General features: G+C 44.6%; 2 protein-coding genes across 3 annotated transcripts in view; one reads left to right on the forward strand and one right to left on the reverse strand.

Moving 5' to 3' along the window:
• SCOC (short coiled-coil protein) overlaps nucleotides 1-6,016 on the forward strand; it is a 141,451-nt gene extending 135,435 nt beyond the window's left edge. For both annotated transcript variants that reach the window (XM_069743977.1, XM_069743978.1), the window contains exon 4: nucleotides 3,939-6,016. In XM_069743977.1, the coding sequence (XP_069600078.1) occupies nucleotides 3,939-4,081 (143 nt within the window). In that variant the 3' untranslated portion in view covers nucleotides 4,082-6,016. The remainder of the gene's footprint in view (nucleotides 1-3,938) is intronic.
• Nucleotides 6,017-7,171: 1,155 nt separating this feature from the next.
• CLGN (calmegin) overlaps nucleotides 7,172-26,112 on the reverse strand; it is a 173,705-nt gene continuing 154,764 nt past the window's right edge. Inside the window, exons 14-15 of the mRNA XM_069743975.1 lie at nucleotides 18,223-18,323; nucleotides 7,172-8,197 (exon numbers count right to left, since the gene is read on the reverse strand). Coding sequence (XP_069600076.1) covers nucleotides 8,117-8,197; nucleotides 18,223-18,323 — 182 coding nt within the window. The 3' untranslated portion in view covers nucleotides 7,172-8,116. The remainder of the gene's footprint in view (nucleotides 8,198-18,222; nucleotides 18,324-26,112) is intronic.

Raw genomic sequence — 26,112 nt, forward strand, 5'->3', positions numbered from 1 at the left:
AAAAACTTTACATCCAAAGCTTTGTAGCAGTCATATGCAGCACGGCCAGGCTCCTTCTATGAGATGCAGCAGCTGTGGAGGAGGCTGGCAGCAGTGGTATAGGTGCAGGGGGTCGTCCACTGCAGAGCATCCCCTCTGCTGCTGCACTCATGGCAGCAAAGGAACCAGAGAATAAAGCCCCCGTCACACACAGCGAGATCGCTAGCGAGATCGCTGCTGAGTCACAAGTTTTGTGACGCAACAGCGACCTCAGTAGCGATCTCGCTATGTGTGACACGTAGCAGCGACCAGGCCCCTGCTGTGAGATCGCTGGTCGTGTCGGAATGGCCTGGACCGTTTTTTGATCGTTGAGGTCCCACTGGGTAGCACACATCGCTGTGTTTGACACCTTACCAACGACCTCGTTGACAGAACGTCCCATTGAATCGTCATGAAATAGCATCGTTGTACAGGTCGCTATAGGTCGCCGCATCGCTGCTGCGTCGTTGGGGAGATCTCACTGTTTGACATCTCACCAGCGACCACATAGCGACGCAGCAACGATCCCTGACAGGTCGTATCGTTGTCGGGATCGCTTAAGCGTCGCTATGTGTGACGGGGCCTTAAGATGCAAAAAAATGGGATCTATCTACCTACCTATCTATTTATCTATCTATCTATCCCATATCTATCTATCTATCTCCTGTTTATTTATCTACCCCCAACAATGGCAGCTCCTCGTGTATTTGAGATCTTGGGCAATTCAGATTCACTGGATCAGCTATGAGACTCACACTAAGGCCGGGATCACACATGCGAGAAACACGTCAGTGTCTCGCATGTAAAATCCCTCCTCTGATGCCGGCACTCCAGAGCGGAGCGTGCGGCCGCATAGCAACACATGGAGCTGCACGCTCCGCTCCCAAGTGCCGGCGCCAGAGCTTGGATTTCACCTGCGAGATACGGACGTGTTTCTCGCATCTCATCCCGGCCTAAAGGCCTCTGTGCACATTAGAGAGAAATCAACCCAATTTGATCATTTTTGCAGGTTCAAGAGAGCAATTAATGTATAACCGGACCTGCTGAATCTCCCCAGAGGTGGAGAAAAGGATCAGGCTCTTTGAACATCAACTACTGATCCTCTTCCTCTCCTGAGAGATAATCCACCATCAGTTTCTGGCAATAACTTGCTCCCCACTCCTTTTGGAAGCACATACGTTCCTAGGGCATCTGAGTGTTCATATATAGTAGAGAATTAGAATAGCTGGGGTCCTAACAAATGTTTGATGGTAACTTAAAGGGATATTCCCATCTCCAACATCCTATCCTGATATGTAGTAGGTATAATATCAGTAATATTAGCAAATGCCTCTAATTAGAAATATAGTATAGTTCTTCTCATTCTCTATGTATATATAATGAAGCTTTGTCGCCATAGAAGGAGAGGGGCCCAGACACATTTCTTGCACAGGGGCCCCAAGCTGTCAGTGTCCGCTCCTGTCACTTGTATATGGCCAGGCCAGCTCACGCCCATCTTTGCCCTTTCAGGGATTTTCCACCATGGACAATTACTTGGAAAGTAGGTATAATGTTGTGTTTGTCTCAAGGGCTTGAACAGGGAAATGAAATGTAGAAGTGGCTACACATAATTATGCTTCTAAGTGAGGAAACAGCTGTACCGGTCTGCCCTTAGACTCTCTCATACTTCAGTTTTTCACGTATGCCTTCTATCCATGTTTTTCACAGGTAGCACTCATATCTGTGATAGTCTATGGCGCTCTTTAGTGATGAGCATACATGCTCAGATAAGTGTTATACGAACATGCTCGGGTATTATCTGAGTATCATGGCGTGCTCAGATTATATGTTTAAGTCCCTGTGGCTGTTAGATAGCCTGGACACGTGGGGATATCCTGTTTTTTTAGGCAATCCCTTCATGTGTTGCAGCTGTCTAACAGCCACGAATCATAAAGCCACAGGGACTCTTGACATATTATCCGAGCATGTCAAGATACTCGGATAACACTCGATCATGTTCATATAACACATTATATTATAACACAGATATAATTATAATATATATATGGACTTAACCCCTTTCTGACCTCGGACGGGATAGTACATCCGTGGTCAGATACCCCGCTTTGATGCAGGGCTCCGGCGGTGAGCCCGCTTCAAAGCCGGGACATGTCAGCTGTTTTGAACAGCTGACATGTGCCCGCAATAGCGGCAGGTGAAATCGCGATTCACCCGCCGCTATTAACTAGTTAAATGTCGCTGTCAAACGCTGTTAGTGGCATTTAACTGGCGCATCCGGCTGGCAAAAAAGCCAAATAAAGAAACAAGTGTGGGATTGCACTTTTTTTTGCAATTTCACCGCACTTGGAATTTTTTTCCTGTTTTCTAGTACACGACATGCTAAAACCAATGATGTTGTTCAAAAGTACAACTTGTTTCGCAAAAAATAAGCCCTCATATGGCCAAATTGACGGAAAAATAAAAAAAAAGTTATGGCTCTGGGAAGGAGGGGAGCGAAAAGCAAACACGGAAAAACTGAAAATCCCAAGGTCATGAAGGGGTTAACTGTACATGTATTCAGAAAAAAAATTATCTCTCAAAATGGTGCAGGTGCTGCCTGCGCCATTTTACTAGAGGAAAAAAAATTGCCTCCACCAAGATGGCACCAGTGGTACCTGCGCAGTAGCATCTATCAGCAATTCGATAGATGCTACTGAGCAGACGCCATTTTTCTAGAGAAAAAAACAAAATAGTCTCCACCAAGATAATCTACAGCGCTATCGGATCGCCAATAGATGCTACTGCTCAGTCGCCGCTTTGAGAGAGAATTTTAATTTTTTCTTTTCAGAACCAACTGACTGATGGATCCTTGGTTAACTCATTCTGCCACCAGCAGTAGTGAAACATAGAAGCTATAGAAGGCAAACAGTGCAAAGTTTTTAATGAAATCTGGTTTTTGCTTAATATGTGTTAAACAAAAAATAAAAATTGTTCTTGTATTTCTCCATATCCTTTAAATTTGTCTAACCAGTGTATAGATTCTCTTTAATGGAGTTTTCCCACTAACAAAGTTAATTTTAATCAACATTTTAATCAATAGATCTTGGAATAATAATTTCCACAATAGGTAATCTTATACATGTGCCCCTGCTGTGTGCTGTGTAATGGCCGTGTCTGACCGTACAGGGACATGGTCTGATCATACCACAGCTCCTGGGCGAGGGGGGAGCAAAGGAGGATACAGACAGGACAGCAGGGGATCACAGGTAATTCTTTTTGTGAGGCAAAACATTGATTGTTTTTAATCAGCTGCGTTCCCGTGCTGTCCTGTCTGTGTACTCTTTTGTGTCCTCCCCTGCCCAGGAGCTGCGGTATGATCAGACCATGTCCCTGTACGGTCAGACACGGCCATTGCACAGTATACAGCAGGGACACATTTACAAGAGGAACTTTTTTTAAACACATCCAATTGTGAAGCTTGAAGTATTTTTCTGCCAAGCTCTATTAATTAAAATGTACTTTGTTTGTGGGAAAACCTCTTACTTCTAAAAAGTAGCTGCCTGTCTGCTAGATGGAGGCGTTTACGAGCTTAATCAAAGCACCCAATACAATAATCAGCTGCTTGCAGCAGGTCCACCTCCTCTGGGAGAAGCCTTTAGATGGCCATTCATTAGTAGCCACTTGGCTCTGATGGCTACAGCATGTTGTGAGTCACTTATTGCTGTGGTTCTGCTCTGGCTAATAGAGGAGGTCCCGAGTTATCCTAATGACACAGACGTAAAAATTTCATTAACATTTAATTTTTATGTATGGATTGTACGCACACCGTATTGTTTGGATCTTACCGATAATGGCTGTATGTAAATGGATTTAACTGTTACATTGCCTGATATAAATGGTCATCATTATTCCGTATCTCCATCTATTTTGTATCCGAACAGATCTCTCCGCTCGGGTTGATGCTGTAAAAGAGGAAAATCTGAAGCTGAAGTCAGAAAACCAGGTTCTTGGACAGTACATTGAGAACCTCATGTCCGCGTCCAGTGTTTTCCAGACAACAGACACCAAGAGCAAGCGGAAGTAATGCCTGATTGTGCTGTGTTGTCCTTGTGTCCACTGGTTTTGTTGTACCTGAATAGTGAATATGGGTCCAGTTAACAGAGCACATGCTTTCCCTCGGCTAGTACTAAACCTATTGTACAAATGGTGACTGCACGGACAACACTACATTAATACAATTGTAAAAAGCGTCATTCTGTAATAATACGTTGTAAAGGACTACAGCACACACAGGAATAACGTCTTAGGACAGCTAATTTATTTTTCCATTTCAGTAATTACCCTTGTTATATACAGCAGAAAGTGTTATACCAATACTCCAGTATGAAAGTCCCGCTATGTATGGCGACTGCATCAGTAAGGAAACGGTCAACAGCAGAGTAGGGCTATACAATATTTTGCATGATCTCCTGTAGGTTTAGTCTGGATTACATTTTGTACAAGGCAGGGACGTAACAACTGGTCAGGGCTTGCAGAATACATCTTGTGTCATTGTCTTGGCCATCGTCTGTCTCCTTGGTCTAATAAATGAAGATGGAGAGACCTGCACATCCTTGCTTCGTTATCACTGCCTTCTGGATTCCCCACTCATAACTGCTGATTGTGTGGGTGGTCCGGCTTAAACAAGTTATCCCCTATCCACAAGATACGTAATAACTTGTGGATCGATAAAGTCTGACCGCTGAGAATCATGTTAATCATCAGAACGGAGAACTTTTATCTGGGTCTGCTGAACACTGCGCTTGGCTTTTTTTCATCAGTCTCACAGAAAATGAATGGTCTGGCGGTCGGGCATCCCAATCTGCTGCATCATGTTGTAACTGCTATACAAATTCTCTGATCTTCTGATCAGTGCGGATCCCACAGGTGGGATACCCTCCAATCAGCAAGTTATTATCTGTACTGTGGATAGGTGATAACGTGTCTCTAAGTACTGCAGAATGCATTATGTGCTACAGGTGATAACTGGATGCTCCTACTTGCCTTGTATGAAAGGCTACACGCAGTTTCCTAGCTATGAATACTTGGAATCTGAAAAGTTTTACTCCCTCCTTGGTCCGATGTTGCTTTTGCAGCATGTTTTATATATTCATGCTTTTGTTTCTTCGTGTAACATTTTATTGTTGGAAAAAGGCCATTCCTGAGTTTTATCGGCTAAGTGGAAAGCACTGTTACTGCTATGAAGACTCTTGGCACTTGGGCAAGTGACAATAAGTAAAGTGGCTTATTTTTTATTACTGCCATATTGCATCATTTACTATAATACCAATTATGATAAAGCTGCATCAAAATAAACATGGAGCATGGTCTTCAGTCAGTTCACTGTTGGTGATAAGATACTGTCATTGCCTGATAGAAACAGTCAGCAGGCGAGTGCAGGTTGGTCTGTAAGCTGGCTAATGGCTTCATGGTCAGCAATACCTTTACTGATGAGATTAGCCGGTCCATTCATAGTGTGACGTGGAGCCTCGTGCACTCCCATGTGTGTGTCATATGTGAATAATGCCTTGTATGGTCCAGAATAGTATTCTCCCCAGGATCTTCCTAGCTCCCCCTATTTATTAATTTTTGATTTGTTTGGCTGAGTGAAGGTTTACTAGGTCACAAGTACGGTGTTAGTCTTGTCAATTCAAGCCTTCTGGAGTAGAAACACAGATTCACTAAAGCAGGTACTTGTATGTTAGACAGATCCATCTAGCGCCTCATTACATGTAATGGACTGCAGTGCATAATATGGCCGTGTATGTACCCTACACCTAGTAACAAACTGAATGCTCCTTGATGCCCTGGACTGGGTTCCTGCAGTGCCAATCACAGCTTAGCATTGTTTTCTGTAATGTGTATAGTGTCTCAGTGAGATCTAACACTATGAATCTTTACGTTTACATCCTTAGCCATCCTAATTTATTCTGGAATAAAAATATGTTTCTGAAATAAAGTATTTCGTTATTTTAAGCCATTTCTTGGTAACGTCATCTTCCTTTTTGTGGAGAAGCTTGTATAAAAACTAGTTTAAAGTCATCCAACAATGGATGGAGAATCTTTTTTCAGAGAGTCGACTTCCAAGAAGTATCTCCTGTATGGATCTTTTTCCTTCTTTCAAAGAAAAAGTTAGGAGGGTGTTCATTCTGCATGCACTTCTTAACAACACAAAAGAAAGCTTTGGATAAAAACATTAGTTTCGTTCTTACATCATAGCTGCACAGTGACCTCAAAATACATCAGTCCTGGAGATGGACTGCAGTCCATAGGCCAGGTCAGTAGTTCTGTGACCACTAGACAGGAGGCCTGCAAATCTCCTCATCACCCCCGATATTCCTGACTCGGCTAATCCTATGAAGAGCTGGGAATGCTGGAAGGTAAGGAGATTCACAGGTCTCCCACCCAATAGTTACAGATTCCGTTCCAACAGCCAGGTCAGTAGTCCTACGAACTAATTCTTGCATCTCGATTCTGATATCTAAAAGGGAACCTGTCAGCAGGGTTGTGCGCAGTCACCTACAGACAGTGTCAGGTTGGCGCAGTTATGCTAATCAAAATGATACCATGGGAGATGAAATTCGTTAATCTCTATTTTCTTCTAATGAGGTTCTCGTGCTCCGGGGCGGCCTGTGGTGGGGTCTTCATGTAGTGCTCTGCTTAGGTATTCGTACCAATGGCTTAGGAAAGGTCACAGAAAAAATCTTTATTTTTAAGGGGAAAGAAAAAAAAAAAAAGAAGATTATTCATTCCTTCTCTCCAGCGAACGCTGCTGGGAAGAAGGGATGAATTCCGGCTTCAGCACCACACGCGGGGAGGACAGCGCTTACAGTAGCGCTGTCTCCTGCACGGCACACGGACAGCATCCGTGTGCGGTACGTGTTTTACACGGACCCATTGACTTTGTGGGAACGCACGGATCACACGGACCCATTAAACACTGACATGTCTCCGTGTTTTTCAAACGGACACACGGTCCGTGAAAACATGCTGACATGTGCAGAGACACATTGATTTTAATGTGTCTATGTGAGTCAGTGTCTCCGGTACGTGAGAAAACTGTCACCTCACGTACCGGAGCCACTGACGTGTGAAACCGGCCTAAATTGGAAAATAACCCATCAAGTATATGAAATAGTTATTTGAAGTAACAATGGAAATTTGTTATTTTATTAATCTTTGACAACTTTTTTTGTTCAACACTCAGCTATAAAAGTTTAGGGATAAAATGTACATCAGGTTCATTAGATATAAAGTAGAATATCTTTAGCATCAACATGTAAAACTACACTACCAATCAATGACGGCTATGGCAGGCTCACTATTAACCAATTGTTGGGAAGCAGAATTGCAAAAAATACTCAGGTAATAATTCAGCTTAACAAATGTCTAAAGGGTAAAATCATTTTAACCCCAAATATATTCCTGGGGCAGTAGAAACTGTATTTGATGTTGGACCCAAAATTATGCATATATATTCTATTATTTTGATGATCCAGCTGTGCTTTATAGTTATCAACGTCAACAGCCTGTTATTGTAACTTCTGAGAAATGTTTCATCTGGAAAAGATTGCAATAACGAGCTCTTCAATCAATTGCCAACTGAAGTGTTTCTGTTGCCATAAATTGGCTCTAGATGTGGAGCAACTTAACGAGCTTGGCATCACCCCATGGGCTCTTATGTTACTAAAGTCCAGTGTGGAGCAAAATCTGTGCGACAGGTCTAATGAGATGCGAGTGTAACAAGAAAAATAAATTAAGGGGCACATGGAGCTGCTGGTGACCCCTAGTTGCAATTGTCTACATCTGTTTTGGAATTATCTACATCTGTTTTGGAATTAATAAGATATGAGTATAAGGAATTGAGATATGCTCAGCCTAATAATGCGAAACCTGGATGCATCCAACATCTCAAAGAAAATCAATGCTTAAATCAAAAATTAAAATGAATGGGAAATGTTTAGATTTGACAAAATCTTGCTCCAAGAGCTTAAATATGATTCCATGTCAATCAGCAGGCTGATACAGACTGGTTGGTAAGCCAGCTCTCTAGAACAGTCCCATAAATGTGCTGGAATTGTTAATCTTTCCGTACTCGTCTTTTACGGAGGGACTTCTTCAAGTTATCGCCACCATCTGCGCCTTCGTCTGCCTCTTTCATCTGTTGAGAAACAATAGAAGTTTTTCGGCTTGGTAACGTGGTGGCCTCAGTCAAATGCTTTTCACCTGCTTAAGTATTTGGTCAGTATTTTACCACAGTATTTGGGAGCCAAAACCAGGAGTGGAGCAATCAGAGGAAGAGTATAATAGAAACATGTCACCACTTCTGTATTTATCACCCACTCCTGGTTTTGGCTTACAAATTCTGAGGTAAAAATACTGAACGTGTGAACATGGCCTTACAATCCAGAGACGGTCAGCCTCTGCTCCATGCAGGTACGGACTGGGGCTGAATTTCAGCCCTGGCATTTAAAATCACACAGGCGTATGCTGCCCCCATCCCCAAGCGCCAGATGGGATATTTTACTAATATCACCCTGGATGGAGAAAGCAAGATTTACTACAAGACCAATATTTCTAATGATTCCCGTGGCTGCTGGGGTAAGTGACGGAGTCACTGACTTTTTGCTCTGTCAAAACTTTTAACAGTATGAGCAACATAGCAGACAAAGCGGCTCATGACCAGACAGGCCCTTCTGGTATTTCCCAGAATTGCCAGATGGCCAGTCCTATACATTGCACACACTATTGCATCAGAACTTAATTCAGTTCTCTATCCCCTTTTTCCCTCTGTCCTCTCATGTTAGGGCCAATAACTTTTACTATGAAAATTTGGGAAACCTGCACGAAAAAATTTCCGTTAATATGGGAACAATTTCCCATGATTTCATTTTTATTTAACCCTAAATTGCCTGACAGCTTAAAGAGTAGTCTGGTTAAGCTATGGTATTACTTTTTAACAGTACAATCTCGTTTTAACATAGCCTTGAATTATCATTATCTAAAATTAGACACTATATGATATGTTTTGTCTGTATGGAAAATCAATATAAGCTACTTATGTTTTGCTACCATTCTGCACCCTCCCTTCTGCATAAACTTAACAGCCCCATCACACAGTATAGCCGGTATGTCCAGTACATGTGGTGACAGTTGTCACATGTACCGGTGACCCTGACACACGTAGACCCATTCAAATAAATGGGTCTGTGCACATGTCAGTGTATTTCCACGAACAGTGTGACTGTGTGCCCACACGTAGACATGTCCGTTTTTTACCGTAGGCACGGGTGGCAAGACGTCCCACACACGTGCCCAAATTGATGTCTTCCGTGTGGCACGCATCGGCATCAGGGAAGAAGCGCTACAGTAAGCGCTGTTCCCCAGTGGCAGGTGCTGAAAACATCTCTCATCATTCTCCCTTACTCTGCCGGCGATCGGCGCGAGCAGAGGAGAATGATGATAGTTATATTAAAGTCAGAACGATGACAGAAGGTGGGGGCTTTTGGGACTCTTACTCCCATCATCCGACAGCAGTGACAGTAAGAGTGGATGATCGGGGTCTTCCTCACCTGCTGCCTGTGATACAACTAAAGAAATGAATGAAAAACCCGGTGTAGGTTCCCCCTATTTTCTTGAACCAACCAGGCAAAACTCACAGCTGGGGGCTGCAACCGTCAGCTGTCAACTTCAGCAAGGTTGGTTATCAAGAATATAGGGGTCCCCACCTAGTTTTTTTTAATTATTTCAATAAATAATAAACGGCATGGTGTCTCCCACATTTTTGACAACCAGCCTTGCTTAAGCTCACAGCTGGGGGCTGGAATTCTCAGGCTGGTAAGGGGCCATTGATATAGGCCCCCCAAACCTAAAAACAGCAGCCAAGATGCACCAATTCTGGCACTTTGCCCTGCTCTTCCCACTTGCCCTGTAGCGTTGGCAAGTGGGGTTCATATTTGTGGTGTTGATGTCATCTTTGTATTGTCTCTAAGACACCTCCATTACTAATCCTATAGTTAAATGTAAATAAAAACAGCCAAAATAAAGTCCTTTAATTAAAAAAATGACACAGACTCCTTTATTAATCTCAATTAAACCATACTTACGACCTCGCCTAATTCCACCGAAGCCCTCGGTCTCCTGTAATAAAAGTAAAATAAAAAACAACAATATGCCATACCTGTCCATCATTCTGTCCGATGCTGTAATCCATGTCTGGGGGCTAAATAGTTTTCAACCTGGATGGTGCCAAGATGTGACCGTCCAGGCTGAGAACCACTGGTGAAAGAGCTGCTGCGAGCACAGCATCATTGACCAGCGGTGACATCATTGAGTCCAGACTGAACTGCGATGACCTCAGGACCATGGGAAAATGCCAGTAATAATGTCACCAGTGTTCAATGATGCTGCACTCGCACTAGGAGGCTGACATTAAGTGAATATAAAAAAATTAACTCCTCCTCCTCTGCAGTATACACCTACCACTGCCTCCAGCCGAACCAGTGCATACTTAGTGTCCATAGGAGGCACATGGGTCTGGTCTTCAGACCATAATTTTTTATTTTATTTTTTACTTTTTAATTTTTCAAGGATACAAGGGTGACGGATCCCTTCAGGGTTCTGATCTCCGCCAACCAACAACAGGCGGGAACATGGAGTGTCACCTCCGCGTACCCCCTACTGCATCGTTCATAGGCATGCCTTAGCTCTATTATAGGGGCAACATGTCCCTTCAGGGCACCGCTCTCCCCGTCTCCATGTACCCCCTTCTGCAGCCAGGCTTTCTACTCCCGGACCAATAGCCCTGACCCATCCTGGGGTTGTTAACCCATAGGATGTACAGAGGCACTGATGGCGTCCGGGCGGCCCCCACTGCATCACTACTGATAGAACAGCAGTCATGGAAGGAGGTGGACGGTCCCTCTCCACATCCCTAACAAAGGATGGTGGATGGAGGGCTCCTGCACCGTCCACGTTGCAGCACCTGACCTGCAGGCAAAGCAGTCTGAGCTCTGCGCTTCTTCACAACGGGCCTCTGGATCACTGTGGGTAAGTGCTCGGGTTGGGCTCGGCAGCAGGGCTCCTGTAGCACGTGCGCTTTCCCCAGGGCGTTTTTTCTCCCCGGGTGCGTTCCAGTTTATGATAGGCAGTAACCCAGAAGCTCCTCCCACTCACTCAAGTCGTGCCGGAGGCTCCGCACACTCTTGGCGCTTCTCACTCAAAGTGAGACTGCCTTTCCTGCTCCCGGTGGCCATTTTTTCTTTCCGCCTCTCAGCACGTGTAGGTCAGGATTCTCCCCTGGCTGCAGGCTCACTCCTGCAATTCCCAGCAGACATCCTATCATCCAGCCATCTCTCTAGCACCAGGAGGACCGTCTCAAAGGGTCACAGGACCTGGGTAAGTGCTGTCCTGTGACACCCATTGGCCCTTCTCTGCAGTATTTCACTGGTGATTAGCCACCACTCTCCCTATTGGGGCATTTAACAGTCAGGACATACTGGGGTACACCATGGCATTCTCTAAGACATCCAAGAGGGCTACCAAAACACAGTGTTTTTCACCTCATGTACCCCTTGCCAGACTTCGTTGCCACGGGGACAGAGTACTCCACTCTGCAAGGCCTCTGATCCCGAATGCGCACAGGAGCCCTCCGCCGCTACCGAACCCAGTGTACCTAGTCCTCCTAGTGGGCTTCGTCACTTTCGCAGTCCATGGCTTCACTAGCTAAAGCAATTGAGTCCCTCCAAGACTCCTTGAGTCAGAGCATTCGTCTGCCTGTCTTAGGCCGGAGTCACACTACAGCGTAATACGGCCGAGTGCAATGCGATAAAAAATCGCATAGCACTCCGCCCAATGTTAATCTATGGAGCAGCTCCTATTACCCGTTTTTTTTCTCGGCAGCAGTCAGGATCCGAGTGAAATCGCAGCATGCTGCGATTGGCAGCGTATCTCGGCCGAGACTCGCCAATGCAAGTCTATGCGAGAAAAACTCGCACACCACACGGACCATCAGTGGGACATCCGTATGCAATGCGATTTTAACATGAGCTTTTACATAGAGAACTGCTGTATGTAAAAGCTCATGTTAAAATCGCATTGCATACTGATGCCATACGGATGTCACACTGTTGCTAGATGCGAAGAAATCACATCCTCGCATTGCACACAGATGACATAAGGATCACTGTTCGGGAACATTTGTGCGATTTTCGGCCGTCACAATCGGACCGATTTTTTTATACGGTAAGTGTGACGCCGCCTTAGAGGGTTCGTCCACCACATGGGAACCGTCGGCCTGCAGGGGCCATTCTCAGTCAAACGATATACAGGCATCTAGAAAAATTTTATTATTATTATACATTTTTATAGCGCCATTTATTCCATGGCGCTTTACATGTGAATACGGGGCAAATATAGACAAGTACATAAGGAGGGAGGACCCTGCCTGCGAGGGCTCACAGTCTGCAGGGGGTGGGTGAGGATACACTAGGAGAGGGAAGAGCTGGCTGTGCGGCTGTTCAGTAGGTTGAGGATCACTGCAGGCTGTAGGCTTGTCGGAAGAAAATGGACCCATAGCATGTCCCCCGGGCCCTCTTGCGCCTCGGCATCCAAGAGCTCCGTTTCTCTCTCTCCCTCACCAAGGGTTTGCAGCGACCAGTACACTGAGTAGAGTCTGACAGGCCCCTCGACCTTGACTCGCTAGATGATAATTATCAGGCGACGGTGGATAGTCTCATACAGGCCGTCAACCAGACTTTGAAAGTTGATGAGGACTCTACCTCCACCCCGGATCACACGGTGTCCTTCAAAATGAACAAACATCCTCATAGGGTATTTGTCAATTACCGCGAGTTTCAGGACATAGTTCGGCGGCATAAAGAGCGGCCGGACAAACGCTTCTCAGGTCAGAAGCCTCTTAAAGCGAGATACCCTTTCTCATCTGATCTGTGTAAGCAATGGGCAGAATCCCCTCCGGTTGATTCACCTGTATCTCATCTGGCCTACAAAACGCTCCTATCTTTACCAGACGGATCCTTGATTAAAGATCCCACGGACCATCTGATAGAAAACCTTGCCCGTTTGGTTTTTGAAGCCTCGGGCTCAGCACTCTCTCCCTCTTTTGCCGCAAAATGGGTAGCCAAAGCAATGGTCTCCTGGGCAGATACTCTGAGCAGGACCATACAGGGTAGTGATCTTCTCCCGAAGGCAGCGGATCTGGCCAATCAGATCTCTTTGGCCGGGGACTATTTGGTACAAGCTTCTCTGGACGAGGCTAACTGCGCTGCGCTTGCGGCCTCAAACGCTGTCTCTATTAGGCAGTCACTGTGGCTCAGGGAATGGCAAGCGGACTCTGCGTACAAAAAGTCCCTAACCTCTCTGTCTTACCAGAGCGGTCATTTGTTCGGAGAGAAGCTGGATCAGCTTATCTCTGACGCCACAGGAGGGAAGAGTAAATTCTTCCCCCAGCAGAAAGTTAAGTGACCCTTTCGCTGCCCGCAACAATCACGTTTCTGGTCCTTTTGCAGCAATCCCGGTTGGTCGACTACAGCCAGCTCTTCTTGATCGGGGCGCTCCCCTCATGGGGACAGAGATCCCCAGGTTTCATATAAGACCAACCAGTCGTGGAAGAGTCAACCTAAGCAGTCCAGAGCTAAGGGATCCAAATCCCATAGATTCTCTTTCTAAATGACTTGTGGCATTGTCCGGTTGACACCAGCAGAGTAGGCGGTCGTCTACACCGGTTTCGTCATGGAGGTCCTGGGCAAGATGATAGCAGTGATGGAAGCTGTTCCCTTCACCCTGCTACACCTCCGTCCTCTGCAGCATGCACTTCTGGCAGCCTGATTTGTCCCTGCGGGTCAAGCAGGGACTCAGGTGGTCCTCTCTCATCCAGGGGAAATCCTTTCTCCCGGTTCATTGGCTGGTGGTCACTACCGACGCCAGCCTCCTCGGCTGGGGAGCTGTCTTCCGTCACCACACTGCCCAGGGGGGTTGGTCACATCGGAAATCGTGCCTTCCAATCAACGTCATGGAGATTCGGGCGACCTGGTTGTCCCTGCGGCAGTTCCATCATCTCCTGGCGGGTCACCCCATCCGAGTTCAATTGGACAATGCCACAGCTGTGACATATGTCAACTATCAAGGGGACACCCGCAGCAGGGCGGCAATGCACGAGGCGGAACACATCCTCCGCTGGGCCGAAAGAAACCACTCAGTCATGTCGGCAGTTCACATCCTGGGTATAGAAAACTAGATGGCAGACGTCCCCAGCCGTCAAGGTCTCGCCTCGGGAGAGTGGTCACTTCATCCGGAGGTCTTCTAATAGATTTGTCCTCACTGGGGGACTCCGGATGTGGATCTCATGGCCTCAAGATTAAATGCCAAGGTGTCAGAGTTCATGGCTCGGTCCCGGGATCCAGAAGCCATCGGGGCAGATGCACTGGTTCTTCTGTGGCACCAGTTTAATCCGTACTTGTTTCCCCCACTTCCGTTAGTCCTGAGGGTCATCAGGAAGATCAAGGCGGAGGGGTTCCCAGTGATCTTGGTCGCTCCGGACTGGCCATGCCGGGCGTGGTACGCTGAGTTGGTGCAACTTGTCACCATCCCCTGGCGACTACCAGATCTTCCGGACTTACTCTCCCAGGTGTTATGACTTGGTGGTTAGGAGCACCCGAAATGACCTGATGGTTAAACCGATACAGGACAAGCTCTGGGAAGTGGGAACTCTGCTGACCGCAATCCCTAATCCTATCACACACACTAGAAATAGCCGTGGAGCGTACCTAACATGGCCTAGACGCCTCGACACAGCCTAAGAACTAGCTAGCCCTAGAGACAGAAAATAAAGCCTACCTTGCCTCAGAGAAATTTCCACAAAGGAAAAGGCAGCCCCCCACAAATATTAACTGTGAGTAAAGATGAAAGTCACAAACACAGAAATGAAACAGGTTTTAGCAAAGGGAGGCCAGACTAACTAAATAGACAGAGGATAGGAAAGGTATCTTTGCGGTCAGCACAAAAAACTACAAAAGACCACGCAGAGTGTGCAAAAAGACCCCCGCACCGACTCACGGTGCGGAGGTGCCACTCTGCATCCCAGAGCTTCCAGCTAGCAAGACAAAATCATGAAAGCAAGCTGGACAAGGAAACAACAGAAAATAACAATCGGGGACTTAGCTTCTTGCAGGAAGAGACAGGTCACCAGAAAGATCCAAGAGCGAACTGAACCAGTACAGGAACATTGACAGCTGGAATGGAGTAACGATCTGAGTGGAGTTAAATAGAGAAGCCAGCCTAAGAATAACCTAGGTCACCTGTGGAAGGAACCTCAGAACCAGCAACTCCACTCACAGCCACCAGAGGGAGTCCATGGACAGAACTCGCCGAAGTACCATTCATGACCACAGGAGGGAGTTCGATAACAGAATTCACAACACCCAGGGCCCGATTTGCCACCAGATCTCAGGGGCCTTGTTTAGCGACATGGCTGTTGAATCCCGGGTCCAAATTCAAGCTGGATTCTCCAAAGAGGTAGTTTTCCACCATGATTAGCGCTCGGAAGCCTGTCTCGGTGCGCATCTATCACCGCACCTGGAAAACTTTTTTCGCATGGTGCAGAGACCGCGGTCATCCTCCTCTTGTCTTCTCCATCCCCACCATATTGGAATTTCTTCATTCCTTTCTAGACTCAGGTCTAGAGCTTAGCTCCCTCAAAGGCCAGATTTCTTCTTTATCTGTTTTGTTCCAGCGCAGGATCGCTTCCAAGTCGCAGGTGAGGACTTTCACTCAGGAGGTCTCCCACGTGGAACCTTCCTATAGAATGCCTTTGGATGCCTGGGACCTTAACTTGGTCCTAGGTGTTCTACAGGAGACTCCTTTCGAACCACTGTGGGACATTTCGCCAAACCACCTTTCATGGAAGGTCGTCTTCCTTGTCGCGGTGACGTCAATTAGGCAGGTTTTGGAGCTGGCTGCCCTGTCCTGTCGAGCTCATTTTCTAATTTTCCAGCAGGACAAAATGGTTCTCAGGCCATCCCCGTCCTTCTTGCACCTTAATGAGGACATTGCCCTCGTTTTGCCCGGCACCGGTACACCGGGTTGAAAGGGCTCTTCACACTCTGAATCTAGTGAGAGCTCTAGGTACGTCTCACGGACCGTGCTTTTCCATCAGACGGATGCGTTGTTCGTGCTTCCTGAGGGTCACAGGAAGGGACTAGCCGTCTACAAAAGCCAGGTGAATATGGTCGGTTATTCAAGAGTCTTTCCGTGTCAGGGACAAGGCTATCCCAGTGGGAATTAAGGCATACTCCACTCGGTCGATGGGTGCTTCTTGGGCCATTCGGCACCAGGCGACGGTGGAACAGGTTTGCAAGGCTGCGACTTGGTCCAGTCTGTCCCCCAATGATGCGAAGGAGAAACAGGGTTTTTGTGTAAACGTAAAATCCTTTTCTCCTAGCCACTCATTGGGGACACAGTACCCACCCTGTTGGCCTGATGGCTATGTTTGTTCTTTTGCTTTGACATGTGTACCCATATTTGATGGTTTTGATCTCCTACTGCTTTGTCACTGTCACTGAGGAGTTAATTTTTTTATATTCACTTAGTGTCAGCCTCCTAGTGGCAGCAGCATACACCCATGGTCCTGTGTCCCCCAATGAGGTGAAGGAGAAAATCTACTTTTTAGGCAAGTCAACCACATTCACCAGTCAACCACTTTCTTTTTCCTTTCCCCCTTCTACATCATTCTTTAGAACATGCTACCCCCTCGGCACTATTTCCTTCACCCTTTACATGTTATTGCACTTTCTATTAATACATACGCAGATACTGACTTGATGAGAGGTTCATCCACCTTGACAATATCTCATTTTGTTTGTAAATGATCCCTCTTAAAAGTACATTGCTGTGGAGTATGCTGGCGCTATATAAGTAATAAATATTATAGCTGTACAATACATGTGCGTTACAAACACTTAACATCTGTCAAAAATGAATGTTAAAGAAGCTCTTCTCCCATCAAAGTTTATATCTTCTTGAAGGGAAGCTGTCACCCCCAAAATGGAAGATGAGCTAAGTCCACCGGCATCAGGGGCTTATCTACAGCATTCTGTAATGCTGTAGATAAGCCCCTGATGTATCCTGAAAGATGAGAAAAATAGGTTAGATTATACTCACCTGGGCGGGCGATCCGATCCGATGGGCGTCGCGGTCCGGTCCGGGGCCTCCCATCCTCATAGGATGACATCCTCTTCTTGTCCTCACGCTGCTGCTCCGGCGCAGGCGTACTTTGTCTACCCTGTTGAGGGCAGAGCAAAGTACTGCAGTGCGCAGGCGCCGAGCCTCTCTGACCTTTCCCGATGCCTGTGCACTGCAGTACTTTGCTCTGCCCTCAACAGGGCAGACAAAGTACGCCTGCGCCGGAGCGTGAAGACAAGAAGAAGACGTCATCGTAAGAAGATGGGAGGCCCCGGACCGGACCGCGACGCCCATCGGACCGGACCGCAGCGTGACCGCCCCTGGATGAGTATAATCTAACCTCTTTTTCTCATCTTTCAGGATACATCGTGGGCTTATCTACAGCATTACAGAATGCTGTAGATAAGCCCCTGATGCCGGTGGGCTTAGCTCATCTTCCATTTTGGGGGTGACAGGTTCCCTTTAATATATTGCAGTCATCATATCATACAGCACTGTATACTTACAATTGCTCATTTTGCCTGTCCACCCAGCTAATTCTTCTCTTTTATCTGCTCTATGTAGAAAAAGAATGTCTCTTGCCTCTGCATTTAACATTACCCTCTTCATCTCCTGACCCTGCTGCTCCACCCCTGCTCCCTGCCAGGGACTTTTGCAGTGATTTTTGACTCATACAGGAAAAAATTACCTTCTCTTTCTATATACAACTAAAAAAGATTTAGCTAGTCTGTTTTTAATCACATAATGTCATAGACCTAATGGAAAAAAGAAGTATTAACTGGGTAGAAGGGCAAAATGATCAATTGTAAGTACACAGTTCTACATAATATGATGATTGCAATATATTAAGGGGATAAAATTTTGATGGGAGAAGTGCTTCTTTAAAAACAACAAGGCTGTTAGGACACATACACAGATACACATACACAGATACAAACCTTCATGTCAGTTTTTGGTGCAGTTTTTTTGAACCAGCAGAGACACATTTACCTCATCATCAGAAGACGGATTTACTATTTCTCCACCATCTTCATCTTCTTGACTGAATTCCTCATCTTCCTCCTCATTTTCTGTCTTCTCAACGTCATCACCTAGATACATCAAAATAGTAATTTATCATAAAAGAAAATACGTACAACCCAAATAACTAAGTTTGAACAGTTGTATCAGAAGATGCGACAATAACAATGTCTAACAACAGATATATAACGAAAAATAGTATATCTGTGTAATAATGTAACTTAAATGAGAACAGTCATCTTGTTATATGTTAACCCTTTAAGCAGATTGTGTGGAGTGTAGCTTGAACTTCACACACCTCCTAAATATGTCAACATTAATGTATGATCAGGTGACAGAAATGGTCTCGAACAAGAAGCACCACACAAAAGAATATCTTTGATGCATTTTTAAAGTAGAAACTTATTCAAATTTTATAACATGTATATAACTGGAAAAGCTGAAAGGGGGAGACCAGGAAGAATAAAGGTCAACTGTCATTAGGTTTATGCTGCATGAACCATGTTTAAGGGCTCATACTCATCAGCGAGGAAAACGGATGAGTGCAATCCAATAAAAAAAAAAAATCGGATTGCACTCTGACCAATGTTAACCTATGAGCCCCTGTTCATCTGCGATTTTTTTTTTTCTCAGCTCAGATTGGGATGAGAAAAAAATTTGCAGCATGTTGCGATTGTCCTAGTATCTCGGATGAGATTTGCCAATGCACGTGAATGGCTGTGATAAAAAAAAAACGCATGGCACTTGGACCATGTGAGTGCGGTCTGATTTTTATGCACCCATGAACCAGCAGAGAGAAAGCGGATAGCTGGGGGCAAAAGTTTATAGCCTGGAAAGGAGGTAATACCCATGGAGCTTCCCAGGCTACTAAAATCAGCTCACAGCTGTATACTTACCCTTTCCTGGTTACTAAAATGGAGGACTGCCCAAATAAATGACATAGGGTCCCCCTATAATTAATAACCAGCAAAGGCTAGGAGGCAGACAGCTGCAGGCTGATATTGATATTGTCCCCATCCCAGACTAAAAACAACAGCTCTACATAAGATGACACTTAGCCTTGCTCTTTCAACTTGCCCTGGTCGCTTGCCGCAACACTTCAGGCTCTGCTACATCTAGATGGCATACTGCATTGTGGCATGATGTGACTATACAGCCTGCCATCCAGCAGAGACACTGAGCTGCGCTTGCTTGCTCAGAACCTTGCAGTGAGCTCCCTTCATCTTACTGACATCACCGCGAGTGTGAGAAAGTTCACACGCTCGGGGTGCCGTCAGAAAGGTCCTGGGAGTTTAGAGCCAATGAACTCTGTTAACCCCTTTCTGCCATTAGACAGAGGGAGGTGGCTTACCAAGTGCCTGCTCAGAGCAGGCACTTGGTAACGCTGCACTGCTCTCAGACAGATCGGTGACCTGTCAGAGTGCTGTGCAAACTGGCAGATCACCGATCTGTATTGTCCCCCCCCCCGGGACAAAGTAAAAAAGTTTAAAAAAAATTTTACAAGTGTGTTAAAAAAAAAAAAAATCCTAAATAATGAAAAAAAAATATATATATATTATTCCCATAAATACATTTCTTTATCTAAATAAAAAAAAAAAAACAATAAAAGTACACATATTTAGTATCGCCGCGTCCGTAACGACCCGACCTATAAAACTGGCCCACTAGTTAACCCCTTCAGTAAACACCGTAAGAAAAAAAAAAGAGAGACAAAAAACAATGCTTTATTATCATACCGCCGAACAAAAAGTGGAATAACACGCGATCAAAAAGACAGATATAAATAACCATGGTACCGCTGAAAGCGTCATCTTGTCCCGCAAAAACGAGCCGCCATACAGCAACATCAGCAAAAAAATAAAAAAGTTATAGTCCTCAGAATAAAGCGATGCAAAAATAATTATTTTTTCTATAAAATAGTTTTTATCGTATAAAAGCGCCAAAACATTAAAAAAATGATAAAAATGAGGTGTCGCTGTAAACGTACTGACCCGAAGAATAAAACTGCTTTATCAATTTTACGAAACGCGGAACGGTATAAACGCCTCCCCCAAAAGAAATTCATGAATAGCTGGTTTTTGGTAATTCTGCCTCACAAAAATCGGAATAAAAAGCGATCAAAAAATGTCACGTGCCCGAAAATGTTACCAATAAAAACGTCAACTCGTCCCGCAAAAAACAAGACCTCACATGATTCTGTGGACCAAAATATGGAAAAATTATAGCTCTCAAAATGTGGTAACGCAAAAAATATTTTTTGCAATAAAAAGCGTCTTTCAGTGTGTGACGGCTGCCAATAATAAAAATCCGCTAAAAAACCCGCTATAAAAGTAACTCAAACCCCCCTTCATCACCCCCTTAGTTAGGGAAAAATAAAAAAAAATTTAAAAAATGTATTTATTTCCATTTTCCCATTAGGGTTAGGGCTAGGGTTAGGGTTAGGGCTAGGGTTAGGGCTAGGGTTAGGGCTAGGGTTAGGGCTACGGTTAAGGCTAGGGTTAGGGCTAGGGTTAAGGCTACAGTTAGGGTTAAGGCTACAGTTAGGGCTGGGGCTAAAGTTAGGGTTAGGGTTTGGATTACATTTGCGGTTGGGAATAGGGTTGGGATTAGGGTTAGGGGTGTGTCTGGGTTAGAGGTGTGGTTAGGGTTACCGTTGGAATTAGGGTTAGGGGTGTGTTTGGATTAGGGTTTCAGTTATAATTTGGGGGTTTCCACTGTTTAGACACATCAGGGGCTCTCCAAACGCGACATGGCGTCCGATCTCAATTCCAGCCAATTCTGCGTTGAAAAAGTAAAACAGTGCTCCTTCCCTTCCGAGCTCTCCCGTATGGCCAAACAGTGGTTTACCCCCACATATGGGGTATCAGCGTACTCAGGACAAATTGGACAACACCTTTTGGGGTCCAATTTCTCCTGTTACCCTTGGGAAAATACAAAACTGGGGGCTAAAAAATAATTTTGGGGGGAATTTTTTTTTTTTCACGGCTCTGCGTTAGAAACTGTAGTGAAACACTTGGGGGCTCAAAGTTCTCACAACACATCTAGATAAGTTCCTTGGGGGGTCTAGTTTCCAATATGGGGTCACTTGTGGGGGGTTTCTACTGTTTAGGTACATTAGGGGCTCTGCAAACGCAATGTGACGCATGCAGACCATTCCATCTAAGTCTGTATTCCAAATGGCGCTCCTTCCCTTCCGAGCCCTCCCATGCGCCCAAACGGTGGTTCCCCCCCACATATGGGGTATCAGCGCAGTCAGGACAAATTGCACAACAACTTTTGGGGTCCAATTTCTCCTGTTACCCTTGGGAAAATATAAAACTGGGGACTAAAAAATAATTTTTGTGGGAAAAAATTTTTGTTTTATTTTTACGGCTCTGCATTATAAACTTCTGTGAAGCTCTTGGTGGGTCAAAGTGCTCACCACACATCTAGATAAGTTCCTTAGGGGGTCTACTTTCCAAAATGGTGTCACTTGTGGGGGGTTTCAATGTTTAGGCACATCAGTGGCTCTCCAAACGCAACATGGCGTCTCATCTCAATTCCTGTGAATTTTGCATTGAAAAGTCAAACGGCGCTCCTTCCCTTCCGAGCTCTCCCATGCGCCCAAACAGTGGTTTAACCCCACATATGGGGTATCAGCGTATTCAGGACAAATTGTACAACAACTTTATGGTTCCAATTTCTTCTCTTACCATTGGGAAAATAAAAAATTGGGGGCGAAAAGATAATTTTTGTGAAAAAAAAATGATTTTTTATTTTTACGGTTCTGCATTATAAACTTCTGTGAAGCACTTGGTGGGTCAAAGTGCTCACCACACCTCTAGATAAGTTCCTTAGGGGGTCTACTTTCCAAAATGGTGTCACTTGTGGGGGGTTTCAATGTTTAGGCACATCAGTGGCTCTTCAAACGCAACATGGCGTCCCATCTCAATTCCTGTCAATTTTGCATTGAAAGGTCAAACGGCGCTCCTTCCCTTCCGAGCTCTCCCATGCGCCCAAACAGTGGTTTACCCCCACATATGGGGTATCGTCGCACTCAGGACAAATTGTGCAACAACTTTTTGGTTCCAATTTCTTCTCTTACCATTGGGAAAATAAAAAATTGGGGGCGAAAAGATAATTTTTGTGAAAAAAAATGATTTTTTATTTTTACAGTTCTGCATTATAAACTTCTGTGAAGCACTTGGTGGGTCAAAGTGCTCACCACACCTCTAGATAAGTTCCTTAGGGGGTCTACTTTCCAAAATGGTGTCACTTGTGGGGGGTTTCAATGTTTAGGCACATCAGTGGCTCTCCAAACGCAACATGGCGTCCCATCTCAATTCTAGTCAATTTTGCATTAAAAAGTCAAATGGCGCTCCTTCGCTTCCAAGATCTGTCATGCGCCCAAACAGTGGTTTACCTCCACTTATGGGGTATTGGCGTACTCAGGACAAATTGTACAACAAGGTTTGGGGTCCATTTTCTCCTGTAACCCTTGGTAAAATAAAACAAATTGGAGCTGAAGTAAATTTTTTGTGAAAAAAAGTTAAATGTTAATTTTTATTTAAACATTCCAAAAATTCCTGTGAAACACCTGAAGGGTTAATAAACTTCCTGAATGTGGTTTTGAGAACCTTGACGGGTGCAGTTTTTAGAATGGTGTCACACTTGGGTATTTTCTATCATATAGACCCCTCAAAATGACTTCAAATGAGATGTGGTCCCTAAAATAAAATGGTGTTGTAAAAATGAGAAATTGCTGGTCAACTTTTAACCCTTATAACTCCCTAACAAAAAAAAATTTTGGTTCCAAAATTGTGCTAATGTAAAGTAGACATGTGGAAAATGATACTTATTAAGTATTTTGTGTGACATATCTCTGTGATTTAATTGCATAAAAATTCAAAGTTGGAAAATTGCGAAATTTTCAAAATTTTCGCCATATTTCCGTTTTTTTCACAAATAAACGCAGGTAATATCAAAGAAATTTTACCACTATCATGAAGTACAATATGTCACGAGAAAACAATGTCAGAATCACCGGGATCCGTTGAAGCGTTCCAGAGTTATAACCTCATAAAGGGACAGTGGTCAGAATTGTAAAAATTGGCCCGGTCCATAACATGCAAACCACCCTTGGGGGTAAAGGGGTTAAACTCACTGACGTCAGCGCGAGCGCCATGGAAAAGGTTCTAACGGCACTCGCGTTGACGTAAGTGAAGTGAACCGAGTTCGTTGGCTGTGAACTCCAAAGATCTTTCTGACGACACCGCGAATGAGAGAAAGTTCACACGTGACGTCAGTGAGGTGAAAGGAGTTCACCGAGAGGCACTGAGCTCAGCAAGCACGTGCAGCTCAGTGTCTCTACTGGATGCCAGGCTGTATAGTCGTATCATGCACCAGTTCAGCCTGCCATCTAAATGTAGCAGAGGTAGATGCGCCGTGGGACAAATGGATTATTATCTTCTTGGAGGACAGGTGAGGAATATGGTTGTTTATTATTTTAATTCTGTTACAGGAAACATTGGCTTCAGTGGATTGGGCATTGCGGCGAGTATACGTGTTTTTGGTAAATGTAGATTCATAAAAGCAGTCTGTCATTATTTCAGTTAAAGGACTTTTTTCTGGGTGTGTGGTTTTTTTTATACACTATCATTACGGAGTTAGTAATGGGGGCATCTTATAGACACTTCTCCATTACTAATCTCTGGGCTTGATGTTACCTGACAATACAAAGGTGACATCAACCCCCCCCCCAACAATAACCCTAATTTCCATCACACCAGGGCAAGTGGGAAGAGCGAGGCTAAGTGACAGAATTGGCGCATCTTATGGATGCACCTTTTCTTGGACAGCTAAGAGCTGATGTTTTTAGTCTGGGAAGGAGAAAATATCCATGGCCCCTTCCTAGGCTATTAATATCAGCCCGCAGCTGTCTGCATAGCCTTTGCTGGTTATTAATTATTGGGTAAAAAGCACTCACTCACTATATCTCACTCACATATTTACATATATCTTTTTTTGCATCTATTTGTATATCTATCTAATTTCTCTCTCTCTATAAATATATATATATATATATATATATATATATATATATATAATTGTCTAAGGGGTACTTCCGTCTGTCGGCAACTTCCGTCACGTAAATTCTGCATCGCTGATTGGTCTCGCCAGCTGCCTGTCATGGCTGCCGCGACAAATCAGCGACGTGCACAGTCCGAATAGTCCCTCCCCTACTCCCCTGCAGTCAGTGCCCGGCTCCCGCATACTCCCCTCCACTCACCACTCACACAGGGTTAATGCCAGCGGTAACGAGCCACGGGTACCGCCCTCCGTAAACGCTGCTATTAACCCTGTGTGACCAAGTTTTTACTATTGATGCTGCCTATGCAGCATCAATACTAAAAAGATCTAATGTTAAAAATAATTTTAAAAAACTGCTATGCTCACCTTCTGTAGTCCGACGATGCCCTCGCGGCTGCCGCCAGCTTCCGTTCCCAGAGATGTTTTGCGAAATTACCCAGAAGACTTAGCGGTCTCGCAAGACCGTTAAGTCATCTGGGTAATTTCGCAATGAATCCTGGGAACGGAAGATGGCGGCAGTCGCGTGCATAGGGACAGCTTCGCTGGATCCTGGCGGGTGAGTATATAACTATTTTTTATTTTAATTATCTTTTTTTAACACGGATATGTGCCCACACTGCTATATACTGCGTGGGCAGTGTTATATAGTGCGTTGGCTGCATTATATACAGCGTGGCTGCTATATACTACGTGGCCAGTGTTATATACTATGTGGGCAGTGTTATATACCGTGTGGGCTGCATTATATACTATGTGGCCAGTGTTATATACTATGTGGGCTGTGTTATATACCTCGTGGGCAGTGTTATATACCGCGTGGGCTGCGTTATATACCACGTGGCTACTATATAATACGTGGCCAGTGTTATGTACTGCGTAGCCTGTGCTATATATTACATGGCCACTGTTATATACTGCATGGCCTGTGTTATATATTACGTCGCCTGTGTTATATACTGTGTGGCTGTTATATACTGCGTGGGCTGTGTTATATACTATTTGGGCTGTGCTATATACTGCATGGCCTCTATTAACGCATCAGGTATTCTACAATATGTATGTATATAGCAGCCACATAGTATATAGCACAGGCCACGTAGTATTTGTCTGCTATATACTACATGGCTCCTATATACTACGTGGCCTGTGCTATATACTATGTGGCTGCTATATACATACATATATACATATTCTAGAATACCCGATGCGTTAGAATCGGGCCACCATCTAGTATATATATATATATATATATATATATATATATATATATATATATGTCTTCAAGAATTTTTCCTTGGAAAATTATGTGTAAGTTACATAAAGAATTGCTATGGTCATGTTAAAATCATATGTAAATTGGATACTAGGTGTTAAAAATCGTATTGTACTCACATGAAAATCATATGACACTAACATGACACTCGTCGCTCTTTTCTGGACTGAAATCAACCCGTTTTTTTTTTCACGGTGATTGGTATGAGCCCTGAGAGAAAATTTAGGCCCCGGATTCATCAAGATTGGTGATTTTCTCGCAGATCTTGATGAGGGGGAGTGGTGGAGCCAGATGAGTGGCGTCTTCCACAGCACAAATCTTACTCCAGTCAGGGTTCTTGCTGCTCTGATTCTTGCTGCCAGTGGTTCAGGAGACATAAATTTAATGATAGGTTTCCTTTAAGTATGTCATTAGGTGTATTGGATCCATACTTTCTGTACAGTTAATTAAAGGGCATAAATAATAACAGTAATTTTGATGTGTTTCTACAAACACTTTGTTCAGACATATGCGATTCT

Source organism: Ranitomeya imitator, chromosome 1 (genome assembly GCF_032444005.1).
Source record: "Ranitomeya imitator isolate aRanImi1 chromosome 1, aRanImi1.pri, whole genome shotgun sequence".
Lineage (NCBI taxonomy): Eukaryota > Metazoa > Chordata > Amphibia > Anura > Dendrobatidae > Ranitomeya > Ranitomeya imitator.